The sequence below is a fragment of the Capra hircus genome, chromosome 9 (genome assembly GCF_001704415.2).
Source record: "Capra hircus breed San Clemente chromosome 9, ASM170441v1, whole genome shotgun sequence".
NCBI lineage: Eukaryota > Metazoa > Chordata > Mammalia > Artiodactyla > Bovidae > Capra > Capra hircus.
The window spans coordinates 81,798,502-81,820,893 of record NC_030816.1 but is presented as its reverse complement, the minus strand read 5'-3'; the positions used below and the strand labels follow the sequence as shown (position 1 = coordinate 81,820,893).

Genomic DNA, 22,392 nt, shown 5'->3' with positions numbered 1-22,392 from the left:
TCATCAGCCAGGCTGCCCTGTACCAGTTCCTGACAAAAATGCTGTAAGAGGCTAGAAAAACAATTTGAATGGGTAACAGCAAAAACACTTTTCCCTAAACGGACGATTACTGTCGATTTGCAAGTTAAATCTTCTAAAGCCCAACACGATCACCCCAATGACAGATCGTTCAAGCAGGAAACCGACTTGGGCCCACTGGCTTACGACGACCTCAGTCCAGAATGTCAAGTCTGTTCACAGGGGCCCTCGTGAGCTGCCCGCTGGGCGCCACGTCCTCTGCTGCAGTGATTGCCCAGGCTGCGGGCTTCCTCAGGCACCTCTGAAAGGCTGGGCAGGCGGTGAGACTTGAGGAAAGCCCTCTTCAGGGCAGCTGATGTCTGATGCTGCCAAGCACCAGGACTGCCAGAACTCCGCCTCTTCCCAGGCAGAGGGTCAGACGCCCATCCTTTGTGTTTGCTGGATGTCTCGACTCAGCAAATGAACCCCTTCTCCTACTCTGCCTCTCAGTGCCACCCCCATCCCATCACCAGTATCGGAGAGGCCTTCCTTATCAGGCCCCATATCACCTCTGCCTTTTCCCTACACGTCACACCTACAAAGCCAACTGCTGCTGGCGTAAATTCCTGTAAAAAGCTCACTGTTGTTTTAGGTTGTTATCTGAAGTTGTACAACACTTTCATTCAACTGTTTGGATAACTCCAAACACAAGGTCAGGACCAACTTACCCATTCAAAACTCTTCCAAGCCCCGAGCTTCACTCAGGCCTCCCTGTTTCTGCCCTGAACTGTCCTCATTCTGGAAACCTTTCACACATTCTTCCCTTCTCCTACTTCCTCCCTAGTCCTGAGGATCCTTTGGAAAAGCCCATAAGTACCCTTCATTCTCTCCCCCAGCACCTCATCTTCTTTGGGTCCTCAAAAACCTCAGACGGTAGGAGCCAGGTCTCCAGCTGGGCTGTCAAACATCAGCCCCCAACCTGCACCCCCACCTCCGTCACGAACAAATCCTCTTCCTTGAGCAGTCTTTTTTCTGTTTGTTTTTCCATCAAAACCTTTTCATGGCTTCCTAACGTCCACAGCAAGTCTAGACTCTTCTGCCAGGCTTTTGAGGCTCCCCAGAATCTCCAAAGTCTACCCCCGTAACCTGCAACTGTGTTTTATTCCCAAAGGCCAATGACATCATCTGGTCCCATTGTGTTTTGTGTGCTTTGTTCCTACCAGAACATCCTTCCGCTCCCTCCTTGGCCCATGTATCCCATCCATCCTCCAAAACACAAAAAATCCATTCACTGCTCCTATCTGCTGGAGAAATTAGTATTTTCCTTTTAGTAACAGTCAAATCATGCCAAAAATGCTATGTCCAAACTCGCTTCGCATTCTATGGTCTTGGGGCCTGCAGGTTACATGCTGCTAAGAGCTGGATTTGGGAATCTAGTCTGGATAGATTAAAGCTTATGAAAGGAATCTTCAGGGTCTCCAAGAAGAAATTAAAACGTACAGGTTTAATCACGTTGTCATTTGTAGTTACGTCAGGTAAATGCATGAAAAACTAAATATAAATATTATAGCTTTTAACACTGAGATCCCACAAACAACAGGCTTAGTAAGATATTTTGAATCAGTTCTTATTAACTTAACTGCTGTTCATACTGGAATTTCTCTCCAGCAAGGAAAATAGAAAATTTTCTTGGAAAAAAATCTCCACTAGCTACACACAGACCTTATCGTTCTTACCTTGCAAAGCATAAGACATTGTCCCAACCCGCTTCACCATGTTCTGTTTGTCCTGGGGGGTGATCTTACTGGTTGCAACCAGTTTATCACTTTCTTTCACTTTTTCTATTGCTCCCTGTGAAATACAAAGTGTGGTGGTATTAATAAAACAAATTTAAAAGGATTGGTCATTAGTTTACAATGTAACAAAGCCAACATATTCTATAATTGTCTTGCTACTGAATAGGAATATGTCCCCACAAAATGAGAACATGAGGAACACATCTCACTGTAACTTCCTGTAAGTCACTTGGAAACAAAAATGCTGCTATTCCTGTAAAATATAGCTGAGCTGAAATCTACACTTTTATGCTACAGCAAGGCTGAAAACTAAATAGCACTCTTTATCTGTAATATGAGTAAGTCATTGTCAGGTGAGAGTGGTACATGATTGGAAAACAGGCACTAGCTTTAGGAAGTCATTTGATCTGGGACAGTCTAGCATATATGCCTGGGCACTCTTGCAGAGTATTTCATAAGCTGGTGCTTCGCTGTGCTGATCATAAGCTTTATTGCGATTTCTGTAAGAAGCTCTGGACTAACTTCAAATTAATGCTGAGGTGGAAACAGCTGTAAAAGTTGCCAAACACTTCCCACACTTGTGCCATCGCATGGCTCATGGGCGCTGTCTGGGAAGAACTCTACGCCTGTGTATAAATCAGGTTCCCCACCTACAACTCTCAAGGCAGGCACAAATTCCTACAACAAGCTAACTGCTCTGAGGTTTTTTTTTTTTTTTCTTTGAGATTTTAATTTTATTTTTTTATTCCCACCCACCCCCATTTACAGCAAGGTCACTGACAGATAACATTATATTAGTTTAAGGTGTACAACATAATGAATTTGAGACATGTGTATAATGCAAAATGATTACTACCATAAGTATGTTAAGATCCATCACCTCAGTGAGTTATAAACTATTTTTTTCCTGTGATGAGAATTTTTAAGATCTACTCTCCCAGCAGTCCCACCTGTGGGTATATACCCAAAGAAAACAAAAACAGTGTCTCAAAATAAACCCAAGCACATCACAATACCCTAGGGTACGAGAGCCGATAAAACACCCACAGTAACGAGGTTTGAAAGAGAGAAAAATGAACCAGGATCAAAATCTGAGGACACTCCAAACCAATCTTTATTTAGTTTTAAAAAAGAACCTTTATGATGGGAACTATATAGTTTTCCTTTCTATTAACATAAACAAAATCGACATTGACCATTCCAGGACATCTGATTTCACCTGGACAGGAAAGGCCCTGGGAGGACTTGCCCACACAGTGTGCAGGGAGGGTCTCGCTGATGAGGGTAAGATTCCTGACGCTGACTTGAACACCAGATACCATGATAACTACGTCTGCGACCTGACCTAAGCGTGTCCATAAAGGAATATCTATCATCCTTTTAGTTCCCTCCAAATAATCTTTCTACAGGATAGAAGAGACTCAACAACCACTCAGGCATCTAAATGTGACAGGACCTCACTATGTCAGCCTGCCGAGCTGCTCCGGGTTGGTTTTGGAGTGGAGCTCCTAACGGGGGTGGGAGGGGGGTGGGGGCTGGGGGTGTTTGTGTGGGGTGTGTGTGTGTAGGGTGTGAATGGGGGCTGTGTGTATGTGTGTGGAGTGTGTGTGTGGGGGTGTGTCTGTATGTGTATGTTGTGTCTGTGTGGTATTGTGTGTTTGTGTGTGTGTGTGGGGTGTGTGTGTGTATGGGGTGGTGTGTCTGTGTGTGTGTCTGTGTGTCTGTGTGTGTCTGTGGGAGTGTGGGTTTGTGTGTGGGGTATGTGTGTGTGCGTGTGTCTGTGTGTGTACAAGCGTGTGTGTGTGTGTCTTCGGGTATATGTGTGTCTGTGGGTGTGTGGGTTTGTGTGTGTGTGGGGTGTGTGTGTGTGTGCAAGCGTGTGGTGTGTGTCTGTATGTGCATGTGTGTGTGTGCGTCTGTGTGTGTGCAAGCGTGTTGTGTGTGTGTGGGGTGGTGTCTGTGTGTGTCTGCATGTATGTCTGTGGGTGTGTGGGTTTGTGTGTGTGTGCGTGTGTCTGTGGGTTTGTGTGTGTGTCTGCATGTGTGTGTGTGTGTCTGTGGGTGTGTGGGTTTGTGTGTGAGGTGTGTGTGTGCGTGCAAGTGTGTTGTGTGTGTGTGTGGGGGTGGTGTGTCTGTGTGTGTGTCTGCGGGTGTGTGGGTTTGTGTGTGTGTGCGTGTCTGTGTGTGCAAGCGTACTGTGTGTGTGTGTGGGGGTGGTGTGTCTGTGTGTGTGTCTGCGGGTGTGTGGGTTTGTGTGTGCGTGTCTGTGTGTGCAAGCGTACTGTGTGTGTGTGGGGGGGTGGTGTGTCTGTGTGTGTGTCTGCGTGTGTGTCTGCGGGTGTGTGGGTGTGTGTGTGTCTGCGTGTGTGTCTGCGGGTGTGTGGGTTTGTGTGTGTGTGCGTGTCTGTGTGTGCAAGCGTACTGTGTGTGTGGGGGGGGTGTGTCTGTGTGTGTGTGTCTGCGGGTGTGTGGGTTTGTGTGTCTGTGGGTGTGTGTGCATGTGTCTGTGTGTGTGCAAGCGTGTTGTGCGTGTGTGTGGCTGAAGGGCGAAGCTCCCACAGGTGGCCCTTCCCCTGGATCCTGGCTCAGCTGGGAACCTCGTCTGTGAAGGCCTCGGATCAAGTTACCTTGTGAGCGCCAAGAATGTCAGGGAAGCAGCCCAGGAAGCCTTTATATTCATGGTTACACTCCATCAGGAAATGGAGATCTTTCTTTGGCTGTAACAAGAAAGACTGGCTATTATTGGTGGAAGAATTCAGACAAGAGCAGAGAATACGGTTACATTTAAGGGCTGTATCAGCCGAATCTGCCAGGCATGACACGAAGTTACCGAGTGTGAAGTAGTCAGCCTAGTTCTCCTGTAAGAAAATAATCCCCAAGAGCGCCATACTGTCATTGTAGGCTGTGAAAAAATGATAAAACTGGATTTTTAGGTTGGTTGGTAAAATTAGCTATTTTGAACTGGCCCAAAAGACAACACTGTGAACAAAATTAAAAAAAAAACTAGTTAACACCGTATGTTTACACAGAGGCAAATAAGATGTTATAGCTTAATGTGTAAATTTTAGCAGAAAATTAAAAAATTGCTAAAAATCTGGTAATCATTAAAGTGGCAATAAAATTTTCCATTTTTCTGTGATAATATTTAAAGTTTTGGTGTGCACAATTATAAAAATTAATCTTTTTTTTTTTACAAGTATCAGGAAAGTAGTTAATGACCACATGAATGTATGGTTATTCAAATATGTATTTCAAGTTGTCATCTGCAAAAAAAAAAATTTTTTTTTTAAATTTAAGGGTTTGAAACAACCTCGATGGTTAGTCCCCTTAAGGAAACATCATCTGTTATCTATGAACATAACTGAAATCAGGCTACTAAAGACTCCAATAAAAGCCAGGTGGCTACACTGAAATCTGCCTGCCAGAAACCTGACCAGGGCTTTCTCTTTTTAGGCTGTTGATCCTCAGCCCACTCCCAGGCAGGTGCTTCCATCGCTATTTACAGACCAGGAAACCCCTGCTCCGAGAAGCTGAGCAAGACTCCAAACAAGGACCAGAGTGAAGCTCTTCCCTGGACGTTCTAATCCCCTGGTGGCTGAGATGGATCCAGACCATTGGCGCTGGGAGCTATTGAGGCTTCCTGGTGATGAATTATCCCTCACTTTAGCTTGGCCTAAGAGATGCTACTACTCAGTGTAATTAATAAAGATGCACAGGGACAGAAGAAAACAGCCGTTTGGAAAGCTTGTCTTAAAACAGGTTTTAAATGAAACGTGGACTAGGTAACATAAAATCTCAACTGGGACCATGTGCCTATGTTAATATACCTGTTCTGCCACAAGGCTGGCAATTTCTTCATAGGTCTTTCCTGCTTCAGTTATCGCGTCATTGAGATCTGTTTCACCTGAGAATCAAGACAGTTATATGAGTGTTACAACTTATCTTTCCTTTTCATTACTTCTAAAATTTTACTATAGCAAACTTCAAACTTTGCAAACTATACAACAGTAGAATGAATCCTCATCTACCCATCACCTGACTTCCCAACTAACAGCCTGTGTCCAATCTTTCAGTCCCCTCCCTTCCTCTCCCTTTTACTGGTCATTTAACACTTCATCCATACATTCTACCTAAAAGACAAGGGCTCTTTAGGAAATAGAGACAACCCCAATCTCACACCTAAGAAATGACCATTGGTCCTGATATGAACCGTCTAGCCAGTGTGCAGCTGGCTGGTGTCTCCAACCAAGCTGGCTGCTTGAGTCAGGATGCTAAGACCGTCCACGTGGCACAGAGCTGACATGTTTCCTACAGAGGTTCTTTCTCCTCTGTGTGTTTTTCTGGCAAACTTCCTTTGGGGACGTGTGGATGGAACCAGGCTGTGTGCCTTGGTCCCAGAGTCGGGTTCTGTTGAGCGAGTCTCGGTGGTGACAACACAGTCCTCTGTTTCCTGTATCGCCTAGATCTTTCATTTTAGTATACTAAGTATTTAGTATTTTAGGTTTGCAAATCGGTGCTATACTACTTATGTCACTGCTTCTTTATTAGCTGAAATACGTTTATAAAGACAAATTTTATCAGCTTTTTGGTTACCTTGAGGTATAGGGACAGGAAGAACAGGTTAAATGCTTCCTTCTTTTTACAGTTTTCAGAATTATAAGTTGATTCTATTCCATCCTCCAAAGGTGACTGAGATTAACTTTTTAAGAATATCATCGCAAGTCTGGATTAAAGTTGATATGCTTCATTTCATAGCAATCATTATCTTCACTAAGCTCAAATTTTTGCTCCATAGGACAGCGGAAGGTTCTTTAGGTTGGCATCAGAGTTCTTTCCCTCTGAGCTCTGGCTTATTTCAGGGAAACAATGTTTTGAAATCGCTATGTGGGTGATGCTGGGAGTGCTTGGACTTGATAACTATTTCTAGGCCTTTTCAGTGAACAGAGCCAAGTGTGTATCTGTTAATTCCAAATTTCTAGCTTATCTCCCCACCTTCCCCCTTTGGTAACAAGTTTTGGGTTTTTTTCCCCTACGTGCGTGAGTCTGTTTCTGTTTTGTAAATAAGTTCATTTTTATCGTGTTTTTAGATTCCACCTGTGAATGGGATCATATGATATTTGTCTTTCTCTGACTTCACGTAGTATGATAATCTCTAGGGCCATCCATGTTGCTGAAAATGGCATCATTTCATTCTTTTGTATGGCTGAGTAATATTCCATTTAAATAAATACCACATCCTCTTTATCCATTCATCTGTTGATGGACATTTAGTTGCTTCCATGTCTTGGCTATTGTAAAAAGGGCTGCTATGAACACCGGGGTGCCTGTGCCTTTTTGAATTAGAAATTTCATCTTTTCATAATTTTCAGATACATGCCCAGGAATGGGATTGCTGGATCATATGGTGGCTCTATATTTAGTTTTTTTAAGGAACCCCCATACAGTTCTCTATAGTGGATGCATCAATTTAAATTCCCACCAACAGCGTAGAAGGGCTCCCTGTTCTCCACACCTCCTCCAGCATTTATTATTTGTATACTTTTTGATGATGGCCATTCTGAGTGGTGTGATACCTCACTGCAGTTTTGATTTGCATTTCTCTAATTGGCGATGTTGAGCACCTTTACGGGGTCTCTTGGCCACAAGATGCTTATCTTCCCAGACTTTGGGTTCCTCATCTACAAAAATGGGGGCCAGACCAACGAATCCTCAAAACTCCTGCCCAAGCTAAAAGTTTTAACTGAAAGACACAATTCAGCCAGGCCAACAAGAAATATTCAAATACGGGAGTCACAGGTCTTACATTTTGGTAAAAGACTAATTTCTTATACCTGGAAATACTCAGACATTGACCTCCAAAGATCTACCCTCCCTGGATATCAGAATAATGGCATGGTGACAGTACCAAGCCTATCATTTCTGTAAGTGACAGTACGTCCTCAAAATGAATAGGTGCCACTCACCTGGCAAATACTTTTTTTACTTCCTACCAGCTCCATATGCCAAATTAAGAAAACAAACCAAGATATAAAAGAAAACTACTAACTTGCAAGTGTTGTCCATGGAAATGCACAATGAACTCAAAATACCACAAGTGAGATATACAATATGGGATATGCTGAAAACAATAATGAGTTAGCAAGAGACATAAGGCAATATGAACTTGTTACTCAGTCAAGATTTTTCCCTCCAAATGTCCTTGATAAGATCTGGCTCTTGATAGTCAGACTTAGCTTCAGAGTTTGGCAGAGAAATGAAAGCAGGGCAGAGTGTCACACACCATACCCGCCTGCTTCACTAAAACCCAAGAGCTGAATCTGAGCACAGGAAAGGCAAAGACACCAGCCTGGAAATCCAACTATTACCACCCACCACTTTTCTCAAAACTAATAGGTGAGGTGGCAGAAGTACTCAGTGGAGCGGTGCAGCCAGTTTAAACGTCACTGACGGTGGTGCTTCACTGCAGTTATCACTTGTTTGCAGGAGCCTGAGGAGGCTGGTCTGTGTGGATGAGACATCCAGGGCCCAAAGAACAAATAAAGAAAGATGTACCTTGATAACCACTAGAGCTGAAGACTGTGGCTAAGCTCTGCAAGGCCTTCCCTATCTTCTGATATTCCTTGGGTAATGCTGAAATAGAAAAAAGTCATTCACTAAATGGAGCAAAATGAAATGATCCAACTATTTTCTCAAAGTATTTTTATAGTAAATCTGAAATGATTCAAAATAGTCTATATTCTTTTACAGAATATCAATACAGATGAACTGTTGTTAGAGATTAATTTTTTCTTCAATTTTTAATTAATCAATTGTTCAATAAATAGTGGACACTATTATTATGAACACCACCACCAGCACCCACACTCTCATTCACTGAATGAAATCAAAATGAACCGAAAGCTCATTCAGAAGATGATTTCTAGGTTTGAGTCCTTTCGTGTGTACAACACCAACTTGATCATCACAACCACCCCTCTACCAATGCGGATGCACCATCTCCCCTTCCTGGGTTAGGAAAGCTGGGGTCACGGGGCTAGTAAGTGGTGGATCTGGTGCCTGTTATTCCTAATCTGCTGCTTCTCCCACTCTGCCATGTACCTATGAGTGATTATTTACAAAACAAAACACGACCAAAAGCAATGGGGTGTGGAGAAAAACGGCAGTGGAACCTCACAGGACCAGGGAGGAGGGATTTTAGCTTTCTCATCTGTATAATAATGATTAATTAAATCATCTCCAATGCTCCTCTAGTGCTAAATCCTCGGCTTCTAGGATCACTCTGGAGAACTCTCCAGAGAAGAGTCTTTGTATCTTGGGCTACTTTTACTTGCAATCTGTACATAGTTTCCTGAAACACATCTGCTGTCTTCAAAAGAAACCATTAGTTGCATTTGAAGAGACTATGCTATTAATAAAGAAAAATGATTCAAATGTTTCTTTTAAAAAAATTCCTGGACAGAGAAATTTGACAAACGGTCTACAAGCTGTAAGATACAGGAAACATGAATTCAGATTACATTAGCTTGGTTAACTTTAATAAATTGTTCACCCTTTGGTAACTCAGTTTTTGCCTTTACACCGGGGATTAAAAACTCTTTTGTGAGAGGAAAGACACTATGGTTGAATCAAATTCTAAACAAAACACTTCAACCTCCTGTCTCCTAAAATAGAGCAGCCTAATGCTATTACTATTTCCTAATTTTGGTCTGTGGATTTTACAGGACATGGAGTTGACCAGATGTTAGACATAAGGGATTTGATTCTTTAATAGAAGCCATGATCCCAGATTTTTGTGATATCCTTATAAACTTTAAGATTTGCACTCCTTTAAATTTTTCTTTAAAAAGGGGAAACAGCTGAATTTAGTTATTATTTTAAAAATTAAATTATTTCATTTACATTTTAGAGAAGTATCACTCCCTTTTTTGCTCATGAGTTATTCCCTGTGACCAAAGGCCTGAAACAGATTGTTTTCTGATGCTGCATCTGTATAGGTCATGTTTCCAGGCTCAGTTCTATTTTCAGTATTTCTCTGCCATGGGAAAGGGGCCAGTGTTATTACTCCTGGTGTCTGCCCCTCGAGCATGAACAGCTGGTACATGACAACGGTTCCGTTGATATAAAATATCACGTCAATGGTGGAAGGCCATTGTAAGGCCTGTGTTTTCCTGCAAAGGGCCAGACAGGAAACATTTTAGGCTTTGTTGGGCTGCAGGTTTGTGCTGAAAGTAAACTTGGCCACCCTTCACACCACAGCAGCCAAGGCGTGACCGCCACAGCTGACACTGGACTGTGCTTCTCTCCTTGGCTGTTGGACGGCAGAGTGGCCGGGTCTGGGAGATACGGGAAGACAGCCCAGTGGACAGAGGGCAGGGAGGGCACAGCACAGTAGGCAGAGAGCAGAGCAGACGGTGGCACTTCTGCTTGGGGCTGCCCCAGGCCCTGGGCTTTCTACCACCACCCGCCACCAGGCTTTCCTAAAATTAGAGCTTAGTCAAACACACAACTCACTAAAGGGATGACTATTAAAAGTAAGATCCTGAGATTAAAAATAACCATGGGCACTTTCTCTGCGGGCAGAAAGGATGACTCTTCCATAGATGACAAACCCCACATAACTGGCAACATTTAAGTGAACGTGATGCTTTTTTACAGGGGTTCTTGAACTGGCTTTGCTCAAGCCAGTTTTCTGTGCTGCAACAAGGGCTGGGAAGTGAGGCTCCTCAGAGCGCGCTCACGGGGCGTGTCTCTGCCCGCGGGGGCCTGGCTCCCAGGGGGACGCCGGGGGGCACTCACGTCCTGTGCACCGCTTCCAGTGCTCCTGCCCCACGTTTAGCAGCTCCTTCACGCCATCATCCATGGCTTTGGTGAACTTGCCGACGGCATCACACTTCTGCTCTCTGCGGGGCAAACACATGAGGAGGTTGTGTCCCTGACTTCACTACCCTGCGTCCAGACAGTGCGAGGTGTAAGCGGAGAAAGGTCCAATGTGCTTGGGGGAGCTCACAACAAGCCTGACCACAGGTACTTGTGCACCTAGCAACTGCGCTGTAACTAAATTAGTCTTAAAACCCCGCTGGATTCAGGTTTTGAAAGAACTGCTTCAACATCTGCCACTTATATTTTAACTCTGCTTCCTTTCGCCCTCCAATTCCTTGTGAATTCTAACGAAAACTGTTCTGAAGTAAATAAAATAGTTTCTTGAATATCTCACTGAATGAAGTTCAATCACTGCAGGTACTGGTGACTCTATAGTATGGGTTACTAATGGTAGTTGTTCACTCATTCCAACAAATACTGTAATGAATCAGAGAAAATAAACCTACGCACACAGCATCGAAGTGACACAGAAGATACCAGTTCCTTCAGGATTAAAAAGGTTTTCCTGACTTGAAAAAAATTATCACGATATACTTTTAAATGAAAGAGGAGGTTATAATTGAGACTGTATAATGTGAGGTCACTTTTGTTTACACAACCATTTTCCCTTCAGATACATGTGTACAGAATAGGGTTTGGAAGAACACAGACCTAAGTCAACATATTAAAACTGATTTTCTCTCTGCGTAGTTAGAAGACTGTCTATATACTCGGTAAAACATAAGCAATGGTTATACATTAAGAAAAAAGGCTGCTTAAAACTATTACTATGAACACACACAAGATTTCTTATGAGTCTTTATACAGAAAAGGAACTACTCCAGACTTTCAACCAAGCCCACATTAAAAAGATGACAAGATTAAAAACAAGAGGTCAAAAAGACACTGGACAAACAAGCCTGAGATTGCTCTCTTCACGGCTATGTTCAAAGAGATTTCTGGCCCGTGGACTGTTCTGTGGGTGTCAGCTGGCTTGGTGCCACGCCGTGTCATCACGCTTTATTGTTAATAACTACTAACCACTGTGTCAACTATGAAATCACTGACTTCAAGGTAAAAAGGAAACGGACTTTAACTGATGTTATGGTTAGAAAGACAGTGTTTCAAGTACAAGCGATGCTCTCCTTGACGTCTGACTACAAACCCCACTCATTCACACCCTTTCGTCTGATGATGTGAATTCCAGGTGTGGTCAGATGGGCCAAGGCCTGCGAGCAGAGGAGGCAGGCTTGGTTGGGGAAGCAGGGGAGGCTGGCAGGGTCTCTTACATTTCTATTAAGTCCAGGTCAGGTGCCTCTGGCTCCATGGTGGAGAATATCATAACTCCCACCAGCTCATCTTTCTCAGCCTTCCTCTTCCCGGTTTTCCATTCCTGTAAAGAGGAACATTATGACGTTAAGGTGGGGAGCGGAGCCAAAGAGCTCTTTCAAAATCCCGTCCTAGCGTCGGCTCACTGACCGTCTTTATCCTTCTAACTTTCGGGGGGCAGTGCCCGTGCCATCTCCCTCTGCACCCATGCATCTCCAACTCCATCCCGCATGTGAACAGTGTGAACGGTGCTGCTGTGCTAAACGGCCCTTAAGAGCCCAAATCCTTTTGGAGTGAGGTGAGCCAGGACTTCTCCTTTCCCGAAGCCCACCCACCCATACAAACACACCCTGGGAGCCTGACAAAGCGCCTCAAAATTGTAGGTTGTTCTCTTGAAAATATTAAAGCTTTTCTAAATATAAGATAGGAACCAATATTATAAAGTATTAAAAAGTTATTACAAGTTATATATATATATATATATACACATACACACACACAGAAAAGTGCTCGAAGCAAAAATACGCAGTACGACAAATTCGCAAACAATGAATTCCTGTGTAACTACTTCCAAGGGCAAGAGAGAGGAGGGAGCTGGACTTCCAGAAGCCCCCTTCTCCTCCCTTCCCCGTCACTACCCCTTCCCTCCCCTCCAGGGGTAACCATGACCCACCCACTCTTTTATGGTTTTCAGTTCCTCACGTCATACAGTTTCACCACTGAAGTCCCTACACCATGGTTTTGCTATGTCTGTGAACTAGCTAAGAACCCAACACTTGGCATTCTTTTGTGTCTGGCCTTAGTTGCTCAACCTATGCTGAGAAGTTACACGCACACTGTTGTTACAGCTGGAGTTCACTCATTTCATGGCTGTATAATATTCCTGAGAGTGACTCTTGCCCAGTTTATTTACCCCACTCTACTACAGGCAGCCATCAGTGGCCCTGGTGAGGTATGGATAAAGCTGCTGTGTACACACCTCCTGGTGCAAGTGTGTACACACTTCTGTAGGGACATAACCAGGCGTGGAAAGTTGTTCAAGTAGATAATGCCAAACTGTTTTCCAAACTGGTCTCACCAGCTTTCATACCCACCAGCAGTGTGTGAGTTTCAGAAGCTCCTTATCTCACCAAGAAGACACATGGTATCCTTGGTCTTTCTAATTTTAGCCTTCTGGTAAGTTTATTCATTGTGGTTTTAATTTGCATTTCTTATTACTCCTAAGATTAAGTGCTTTTCTTTACACTCACTGATGACTCAGATATTTTTTTTTGTGAGTTGTTGTTCAGTAGCTCAGTTGTGTCTAACTCTTTGTGACTCCATTGACTACAGCGTGCCAGACTTCCCTGTCTATCACCAACTCCCAGAGCTTGTTCAAACTCATGTCCATCAAGTTGGTGACACCATCCAACCATCTCATCCTATCCTTCCTTCTCCTCTTGCCCTCAATCTCTCCCAGCATCAGGGTCTTTTCCAATGAGTCGGCTCTTCACATCAGGTGGCCAAAGTATTGTAGTTTCAGCTTTAGCATCAGTCCTTCCAGTGAATATTCAGGGTTGATTGTCTTTAGGATTGACTGGTTTGACCTCCTTGCTGTCCAAGGGACTCTCGAGTCTTCTCCAGTTTGAAAGCATCAATTCTTTGGCATTCTGCCTTTCCTACTGTCCAGTTCTCACATCTATTCATGATTACTGGAAAGACTATAGTTTTGACTAGACAGACGTTTGCAGGCCAAGTAATATCTCTGCTTTTTAATATGCTTCCTAGGTTTGTCGTAGCTTTTCTTCCAAGGAGCAAGCATCTTTTAATTTCATGGCTGCAGTCACCACCTGCGGTGATTTTGGAGCCCGAGAGTCTGTTTCCATTGTTTCTCCATCTGTTTGCCATGAAGTGATGAGACCAGATGCATCATCTAAGCCATGATCTTAGTTTTCTGAATGCTGAGTTTTAAGCCAGCTTTGTGAGGGACATTGCCAAATCTCCCATTTGTCTACTGGTTTATCTTTCTTATCAATTTGTATGGGTTTTCCCATATTCTAAAATCCAGCCCTTTGTTGGCTATACACGTTCATATCTTCGACTTGTTTTTCCTTTGTAATGACTCTGATAAACCACAGTTCTTTTTTTTAGGGTAGTCAAATTGGTCAGTCTCTTCCTGTATGTGTCTTATTTCAGAAATCCTTCCCTACCCTTAGGGGTATGAAGATTTTCTCCTGTGTTACCTTTTAGAACCTTTATTGTGTTGTCTTTCACATTTAAACTTGTAAACCATCAGAAATTAATTTTTTTTAGACTCAATACAGTGGAAACTTTCAACTGGATAGAAGGAGAAAGAAAAATATTTTAATAAACCCCTATAGATCCAACTTCAAAAATTATCAACTTTTCACCAAACTTGTTTTATCTGGTCTCCTCCATCCTACTTTTATTTCTTGTTTATTTTAATGGGAATCTCAGATATAATATCATTTCACCTATAAATACTTTACTATGTATCTTTAACAGATAAGGGCCATGTCTTAAAAACATTATCAACATACCAACATCAAACCTAACAAAATCAACAGCTTGTTGTAAGGCAGTTTATTTTTCCCAGAGACGCCATCCAACAGAGATGCCATCCAACGGAGATGCCATCCAACGGAGCACCACTGATAGAAAAGACTGCCCATCCCCCCCCGTCCTCAGAACCATTCTTGTCATAAATCAAGGGCCCATTCTATTCTACTATCGGCTTTTAAAATATTTTAGCTTTATAATGAGTCTCAGTATCCAGAAAAGTTTTCCTCCCATTTCATCTTCATTTTAAAAAGTATCTTGGCTATTCTTGGAGCTTACATTTTCTATAGAGGACATCTTTTCAGTTCTTCAACTCATAAAACATAGTGCTGGAACACTTATTGAGGTCTTCTTTTTATTTCTCTCAGCAGTGTTTCATGGATTTTAATGTAGATTTACATTTTTCTGTAGGTTCTTTAGGGTTTTCTATGTCCAACCATCTATATGAGCTACTGTTGCCCAGAGAATCACAATTTTTAATAATTTTCGAATTTTATACTGTCATTTAGCAGGTGAGGAAATTGTGGCCCAATGAAATTAATGTTTGGGTCAAGGTCATGGAGGTAGTCAGAAGCAGAGCCAAGACTAAAACCAAGGGCCCTGGCTCCAAGTTCTTTTTTGTTTCTCTTGTATCAAAAAAAAAAAAAAAAAAAGCCTATAATTTGCATAAAGCACAACCTTTAGAAATGCTTCCTGTTTGCTTGTTTGTTTTGGGGTTTTTGGGCCATGCCACGCAGCTGATGGTATGTCAGTTCCCCAACGAGGAACTGAACCCAGGCCCTTGGCAGTAAGAGCGTGGAATCTAACCACTGAACCGCCAGGGAATTCTCTAGAAATGTTGCCTCAACAGAATCCTAGACAGATCAAACAAGCCCTTGTTAAAGTCCTGTGCGCCAACAGCAGTAAGGCACCAACTTGGAGGGGATTCCACATAATTTTTTTAACTGCTATATATCACATTTTGACATGTAAGCATTCATTCTGAAATGCAAAAAGACTACAAATATTTAAATGGAATGATCTCTAACCTATAAATTACACTAAGCATGACCAAACAAATGATTGCATACAATGGAAGACTAAGGTGATACACAGCTATTTCCAAAGCAGACAACAATAGTGACATGACAAGCAGCCAATTTCTTCTTGATTTTCAAATGAGAACAGTGACAGCAGACAGAATGACTGCCCACGGGGCGGAGGCAGACCTGGACAGACAACAACAGTTCTGGACAAACAAGGTGGCTCTGAGAAAGCAGCTTCACTTCTGAATCTACTTTTCATTACACTGTTTACACTGCAAGGTCAAGATATGATCCTAAGAAATCATTCACACTATTCCCCTCACTTCACGCTGAAAATAGCCTACACAGCTCGGCATCTATCCTATATTCAACAGCACTGAGGAAAAAGCCCCGCATCCTATCACATCCCTCACCCTGTCCTCACTGGGGCAACTGGTTCCTGGTTTGCAGAAAACCATTCTGACAAACTCCTTGCTCACATGCTGTGACTACTTTACTATTACTTAGAAATAACCAACTAATCAACATGATTTAACTTCCTTGGTATGAATGTGACAATTCTCAATATCCTCTAAGATTATAATAAAATGTCCTACCTTCTCATCTCGGAAATTTAGAAACTGCTGGAAGACCTCACTCTCTGAGATGACCGGGTGACGGCACATCCTGGTCATCCAGGCCTGAAGCCGCTCCATGCGCATTTTGATAAACTCTTCTTCAAAGCGACCTGCAAGAGACACGCCAAGAGTGCTGTGTGACTCTGCCTGAGAGGAATCACCTCTTACCTGTTACCCAAGTGGAAAGGCTGTTCATACGGCTATCAGCAGAGAGTTACTCAGTAAAAGGTAAACCATGGTAATTTTTCAACAACCTAAAAACAAGCAACACAGTGGACGTTCAAAGGCCAAGAAGAAAGGTCCTCCACAAATCCGAAAGCAAGTTTTATCTCAATATGGAAACTTTCTCTTTCTTATAAACTAACATGCCAGTGCCTGTATGATCACGGAAGCCTTACAGGCGAGAAAGGGGTGATAATGCGGAAATTAGTAAGCAATTTAGAGGTAAATTCAGTATTACGAAAAGTAACACACACTAGTTTTTTTTCCTGTTTCGCTTTTTCAACTACTTAAATGGAAAATAGAAAAAGCAATTTTTCCATGAATGCAATAATGAAAGCTGCTATCACAGAACTTAAGGCCATCATAAAACAAGAGCTTAATGGGTGATATTTGTTTTAAAAGTAGAAAATCAGTTTAACAAACCTTACATACCAAACATCAAGTGAACACAGAATTTTTATAAGCCTAATAAAATCACTATCAGTTAAAAGGTTTCTAGAGATGGAAATTGTGGCTAGGTGAGTCTGACAATAGCTAATCCTAGAAAGTGAAGAGGAACTAAAAAGCCTCTTGATGAAAGTGAAAGAGGAGAGTCAAAAAGTTGGCTTAAAGGTCAACATTCAGAAAACTAAGATCATGGCATCTGGTCCCATCACTTTATGGGAAATAGATGGGGAAATAGTGTCAGAGTTTATTTTTTTGGGCTCCAAAATCACTGCAGATAGTGACTGCAGCCATGAAATTAAAAGACGCTTACTCCTTGGAAAGTTATGACCAACCCAGATAGCAATATTCAAAAGCAGGGACATTACTTTGCCAACAAAGGTCCATCTAGTCAAGGCTATGGTTTTTCCAGTGGTCATGTATGGATGTAAGAGTTGGACTGTGAAGAAAGCTGAGCGCTGAAGAATTGATGCTTTTGAACTATGGTGTTGGAGAAGACTGTTGAGAGTCCCTTGGACTGCAAGGAGATCCAACCAGTCCATCCTAAAGGAGATCAGCCCTGGGTGTTCTTTGGAAGGAATAACGCTAAAGCTGAAACTCCAGTACTTTGGCCACCTCATGCGAACAGCTGACTCATTGGAAAAGACTCTGATGCTGGGAGGGATTGGGGGCAGGAGGAGAAGGGGATGACAGAGGATGAGATGGCTGGATGGCATCACCGACTCAATAGACCTGAGTTTGAGTGAACTCCGGGAGATGGTGATGAACAGGGCCTGGTGTACTGTGATTCACGGGGTCGAAAAGAGTTGGACATGACTGAGCAACTGAACTGAACTGAATCCTAGTCCTAAAAAGCAACTAGAAAGCCAAACAAAAGCCACAAAAACTAAGTGCTGTGGAAATCAACCAGAGGCACACAGCCTGTGAGAGGTGTTTATGCTCCCAAACTGGACCTTCAGGCCAGAAGAGGGGATTCCGGGGTGCTCTGGCCTGGGACTGCACCCCATCTCTATACTCCATTTTATTTCCTTTACCATAGAATCCACCCCATGAAAGTCTTACATATTAATCTATGAAAATATGTGCAGAATCCATATGCTGAAACATATAAAACATGAAAATCAAATAAGACACATGTAAGTTCTTGCATTGGAACACTACACATTAAGATTTCAATTCTCCGAGGGTGGCCAGGCGGCTGGGACTGACTGAGCAGGGTTTTCCTTGCCAGCGAACCGTGTAGAGCAGCTGCCGGTCGGCTGTCTTCTCTTCACCATGGCTGCTTCTGATATCCAGGTGAAGGAGCTAGAGAACCGTGCCTCAGGCCAGGCTTTTGAGCTGATTCTCAGCCTTTGACCAAAAGAATCTGTCCCAGGATATCCCCTTTCCCCTCCTAAGGGGAAGGATCTTTCCCTAGAGGAAATTCAGAAGAGATTAGAAGCTGCAAAAGAAAAATCCAAGTCCCATGAAGCTGAGGTGTTGAAGCAGCTCGCTAAGAAACGAGAGCACGAGAAAGAAGTGCTTCAGAAAGGGACAGAGGAGAACGGCGTCACGAAAATGGCGGAAGAGAAGCTGGCCCGAAGGACGGAAGCCACGAAGAGAACCGAGGCGCACGTGGCTGCCAAAGAGGAGGAGCACACTGCGGAAGAACAAAGGACCCAAAGACCCTGCAGATGAGACTGAAGCCGACTCCTCTGTTCTGAGAACTGGCTTCCTCCCCCTCCCCTTCCTAAATACCCAAAGGCTGTCCTGGCCAGTGTCATTTTACTTTTGCCCTCCTGACAAATATTCTACAAGCTGACGTAGGGCTGTATAGGTAGATCCAGATGGTATGATGCTGTTTTAGCGGCTAAAGCGGGGAGAACCGAAAAGCGCTTTGCTCTTTTTCGGAAGTGCTGAAGTCTTTCTAATGCAGCTGTGTCTCTTGCTGCGTCTTTCCTACTTCAGTACACCTGGTGTGCTGCGTTAATGGCTAGTACTGTATTGGCTCCATGAAAACATTTCTGTGAAAAGAGTATGCAGTGGCTTCTTTCAAATTGTTAGATGCTGAATATCTGCTCACTTTTAAATCCCAATTCTGTCTGGATCTTACAGACGCTACTGTACTTGAATGGTTAATAAAACTGCACAGTGCTGTTGGTGGCAGTGGAAAAAAAAAGATTTCAGTTCTCCCAAAGTTGGTCTACAGAATTAATGCAATTCCAATAAAAACCCTAGCATGATTGTTTATAGGTATCTGACTATAAAAGAATCATGGTGACTCTTAAAATTTACATGGAAAGGCAAAAGAAAAAGAATAGCTAAAAACAATTTTGAAACAGAACCAAGCTGGAGGATTTATATACCTGACTTCAAGACTTTCTATATTATAAGGCTACAATAACCAAGATGGTGTGGTATTGGCAAAAGGACAGACACATAAATCAATGGAACTGAATAGAGTCCAGAAAGAAACCTGTGCAAATATGCTTAATTGATTTTTTGACAAAAATGCAAAGGAAACTCAACAGAGAAAGGATACTGTCTTCAATAGACAGTCCAAGAACCACTAGATGACCAGATTTATAACATAAACCTCCCCCACCTCACACTTTATACAAACCTTAACTCAAAATAAACCCTAGACCTAGATGTCAAACTGAAGACTACAAAACTAGACCCCCCTCCTGTATATTAAAACACTTCAAATTCCGCACGTACTAGGAGCAGAGACTAATAAGTACTGCAGAAACTTGGACACTGCAGACGATGACCCACCTCACGGACAGAAGAGACCCTGGAAGTCAGCACCGAACTAAGGGCTGTACTGAATTCCGCGTTATGAGCAAGTCAACTACACAAGAGTTTATAATCTACTCATCGGTTGGAATTAATTAAATAGTCATTCTTATTTCTCCTAAAATTTTTTTCTGACACAGCTGGTCTATTTACAAACTGGGACTTCAGCTATTATCTTGTTCTTGTGAGGATATGCTTATCAGGTTCCAGAGAATTAAGAAAAAGGAGAGGAGGGATTTCCATCTGCCCATTTCCTATGACCCTGACCTAGGTTTTCATGAAGTATGTTAATATACCAGTTTGGCCCCCAGAAATAAAACCAGATTCATTCAATGTTATTCCATAAAGAATAAGATCCATAAACAAATTAGAAAAATCTCAGCTCTAAGCTTTCCATGGATGGATTATCGAGTGCACAGAAACGTCATGACATCATCTACTTGGTATTCCTTTTTCTCCTCTCCAGGATTTAAGGGAAGGGCGTTCATACAATAATGATGCTGTGGGCATCTCAGGCAGGACGCAGACGAGAGAAGGGGAAACAGAGCGGCTCTGTGCCTCCCGGTTTCCTCGGCACATGGCCCAGTCAGGGAATCAAAGCCCAACTTTCTTCGGACTGAGGGGCTGTTGCTTCTGTGCTTTTCTCTGACATCCCCTGGCTTCAGGCCTGACCTTTTTTTTGTTTAATAAAGAACCTTACTATGGGAGAACCATGACTCCATGATGCTTTAGGATAGGCCATGGGTTATCTGATTCCAAATAAACAGTGTATTAAAACTGAAAAAAATAAGAGAAACCCCCCACAACTCTAAGATAGTTCATTAATCCATTTATTTCAACACCATGGAGAACATATTATGCTAACCAAGTTGATAAAAGAGAGTTTAAAATTCAAACTTGAAAGTGTGGAGAAAGGCAGAACCCAAGTTTTCATGGAAAGAAATCTAAATTTTTAGAAAGAGAGCTATGATTAAAACAATATGGACAGAAAGGAGGGACAGTGAGGATACACAGTGGGTGCAGGACAGGGGTGGGTGACACGTCTGAGTGGGAGGAAGCAGCCATGCACCCAACCTGCCACCTGGGCTCCTCAAGGGGCTGCCTGGGTGTCAGCCCCGGGACGGCAAGGCAAGCCCACTCCTCCATTCTGCTAGGCAATGTGAAAATTTTGAAAAGTTTTCTCCCCCAAATCAAAATCAAACAAATTTCTTTAAAAACGGTTTCCATCTCTTCAAAACATTTCAGAGAAGCATACACACTGCACAAAGCAAAGCACAAAGCCACGCTTATCCCAAGGTCACTGGTTCTAGCTGAGGATTAGTTAGTCCACATCTCACGGCGTGAGCTCTGGAATCACATCACATCCCTTCTCAGCACTTCTGAGCGGTACCTGTGCATGTCTGAGCTGAGAGCGCCCGTGTGTGAGGGGCCAGGGCACACGTGACGCCTGGCACATTGGGACCAACCTCCCTACCACCTGAGCGGGCTCTGCCCTGGGCTGGGGCAGCCCCTAGCCCCTCTCCTGTCTCTTTATCTCACTCCTGCTGAGTGGGGACCAAATCCTCTCCCGACTCCCAGGCCTCTGGAGCCCCCCGTCCATCCCTCCTGCACCGTTCCAGCTTCCCAGCTTGCAAGTCTTACTCTCATCTTTGATCCTTTTCTCTCTCTCTCTCTACTTAAGAGTTTCATGTATTGCAATATTTTCTAGCTAGACATGGAACCTCTAATCTCTATGTGAAGTTCAGCTTCTTTACAAACTTTTATTCCAAGACAAACACACTGACTCCTAAGTACTAACATTCCAGTTTCTAGATTAGGCGAAAGGGTTAAAAAAAAAAATCACTGATTGTTCTCAGAACAGACATAGGAAAAAACACTCTCCGACTGCACATTTACGAGGGGCTCTGGTAGCACTGTGGATTATTTACTAGGAGATTACTTGGGGGTGGGGGTCGGTGGGGGGGGTTGGAAATGACATTTAAATAAATAAGAAAAGGGAGAGGGTGATTATTGATGATAAATAAAAATATTTAAATATCAGTAGTCACCAAAATAACTGAGTAGAAAACTTGGTAACTTTCTACATTAACACTTAGAAGCTTTGTGGCATCTACATCTGGTGTTTACAGCCTTGTGATGAAAATGACAGGGGGTTCCCAGGTAGTGCAGTGTTAAAAGAACCCGTCCGGCAATGCAGGCGATGCAAGAGACATGGGTTTGGTCCCTGGATTGGGAAGATCCCCTGGAGGAGGACATGGTAATCTGCTCCAGTATTCTTGCCTGGGAAACGCCATGGACAGAGAAGTCGGCAGGCTACAGTCCACGGGGTTCCAAGGAGTCCGACAGGACTGAGCACGGCACCACCAACGAAAATGACACAGCTGTAGCGTGTGATGCATTTACATTATTTGGGTCATCCATTTTAATTTCCACCTTAGACTATTAGAAGTATTCCTGTTTTTCCCAGGTATCATTTTTCACATATAAAAAAGGCATATATTTGCATATATTTCTCTTATAGGAAAGGGTTAGCAATAAAGACACTGGGACTGGAAAAGGTGTAGCAGCAAAGACACAGTGACTCCGTCAGAATCCAAGATGCACACGTGCGCAGGGAGTCGGCAGACAAGTTTATGAGACCCTTTGTTAGGTGTCTAGGCAACTTCCAAATATGTGAACTGTGTGTGTGTGTGTATCTATATATGTATTTATGGCTGCAGGCAGCTGCTGTGTGTGTGTATATCTATATATGTATTTATGGCTGCA

At 43.0% G+C, this 22,392-nt stretch overlaps 1 protein-coding gene and 1 pseudogene across 1 annotated transcript in view; one reads left to right on the top strand and one right to left on the bottom strand.

The window, feature by feature from the left end:
- Positions 1-22,392, bottom strand: part of SNX9 (sorting nexin 9) — a 91,488-nt gene that overhangs the window by 3,663 nt on the left and 65,433 nt on the right. Inside the window, exons 10-16 of the mRNA XM_018053410.1 lie at positions 16,162-16,292; positions 11,942-12,045; positions 10,590-10,693; positions 8,346-8,423; positions 5,621-5,697; positions 4,421-4,510; positions 1,734-1,848 (exon numbers count right to left, since the gene is read on the bottom strand). Coding sequence (XP_017908899.1) covers positions 1,734-1,848; positions 4,421-4,510; positions 5,621-5,697; positions 8,346-8,423; positions 10,590-10,693; positions 11,942-12,045; positions 16,162-16,292 — 699 coding nt within the window. The remainder of the gene's footprint in view (positions 1-1,733; positions 1,849-4,420; positions 4,511-5,620; positions 5,698-8,345; positions 8,424-10,589; positions 10,694-11,941; positions 12,046-16,161; positions 16,293-22,392) is intronic.
- On the top strand, positions 17,629-18,990 carry LOC108636747 (annotated as a pseudogene).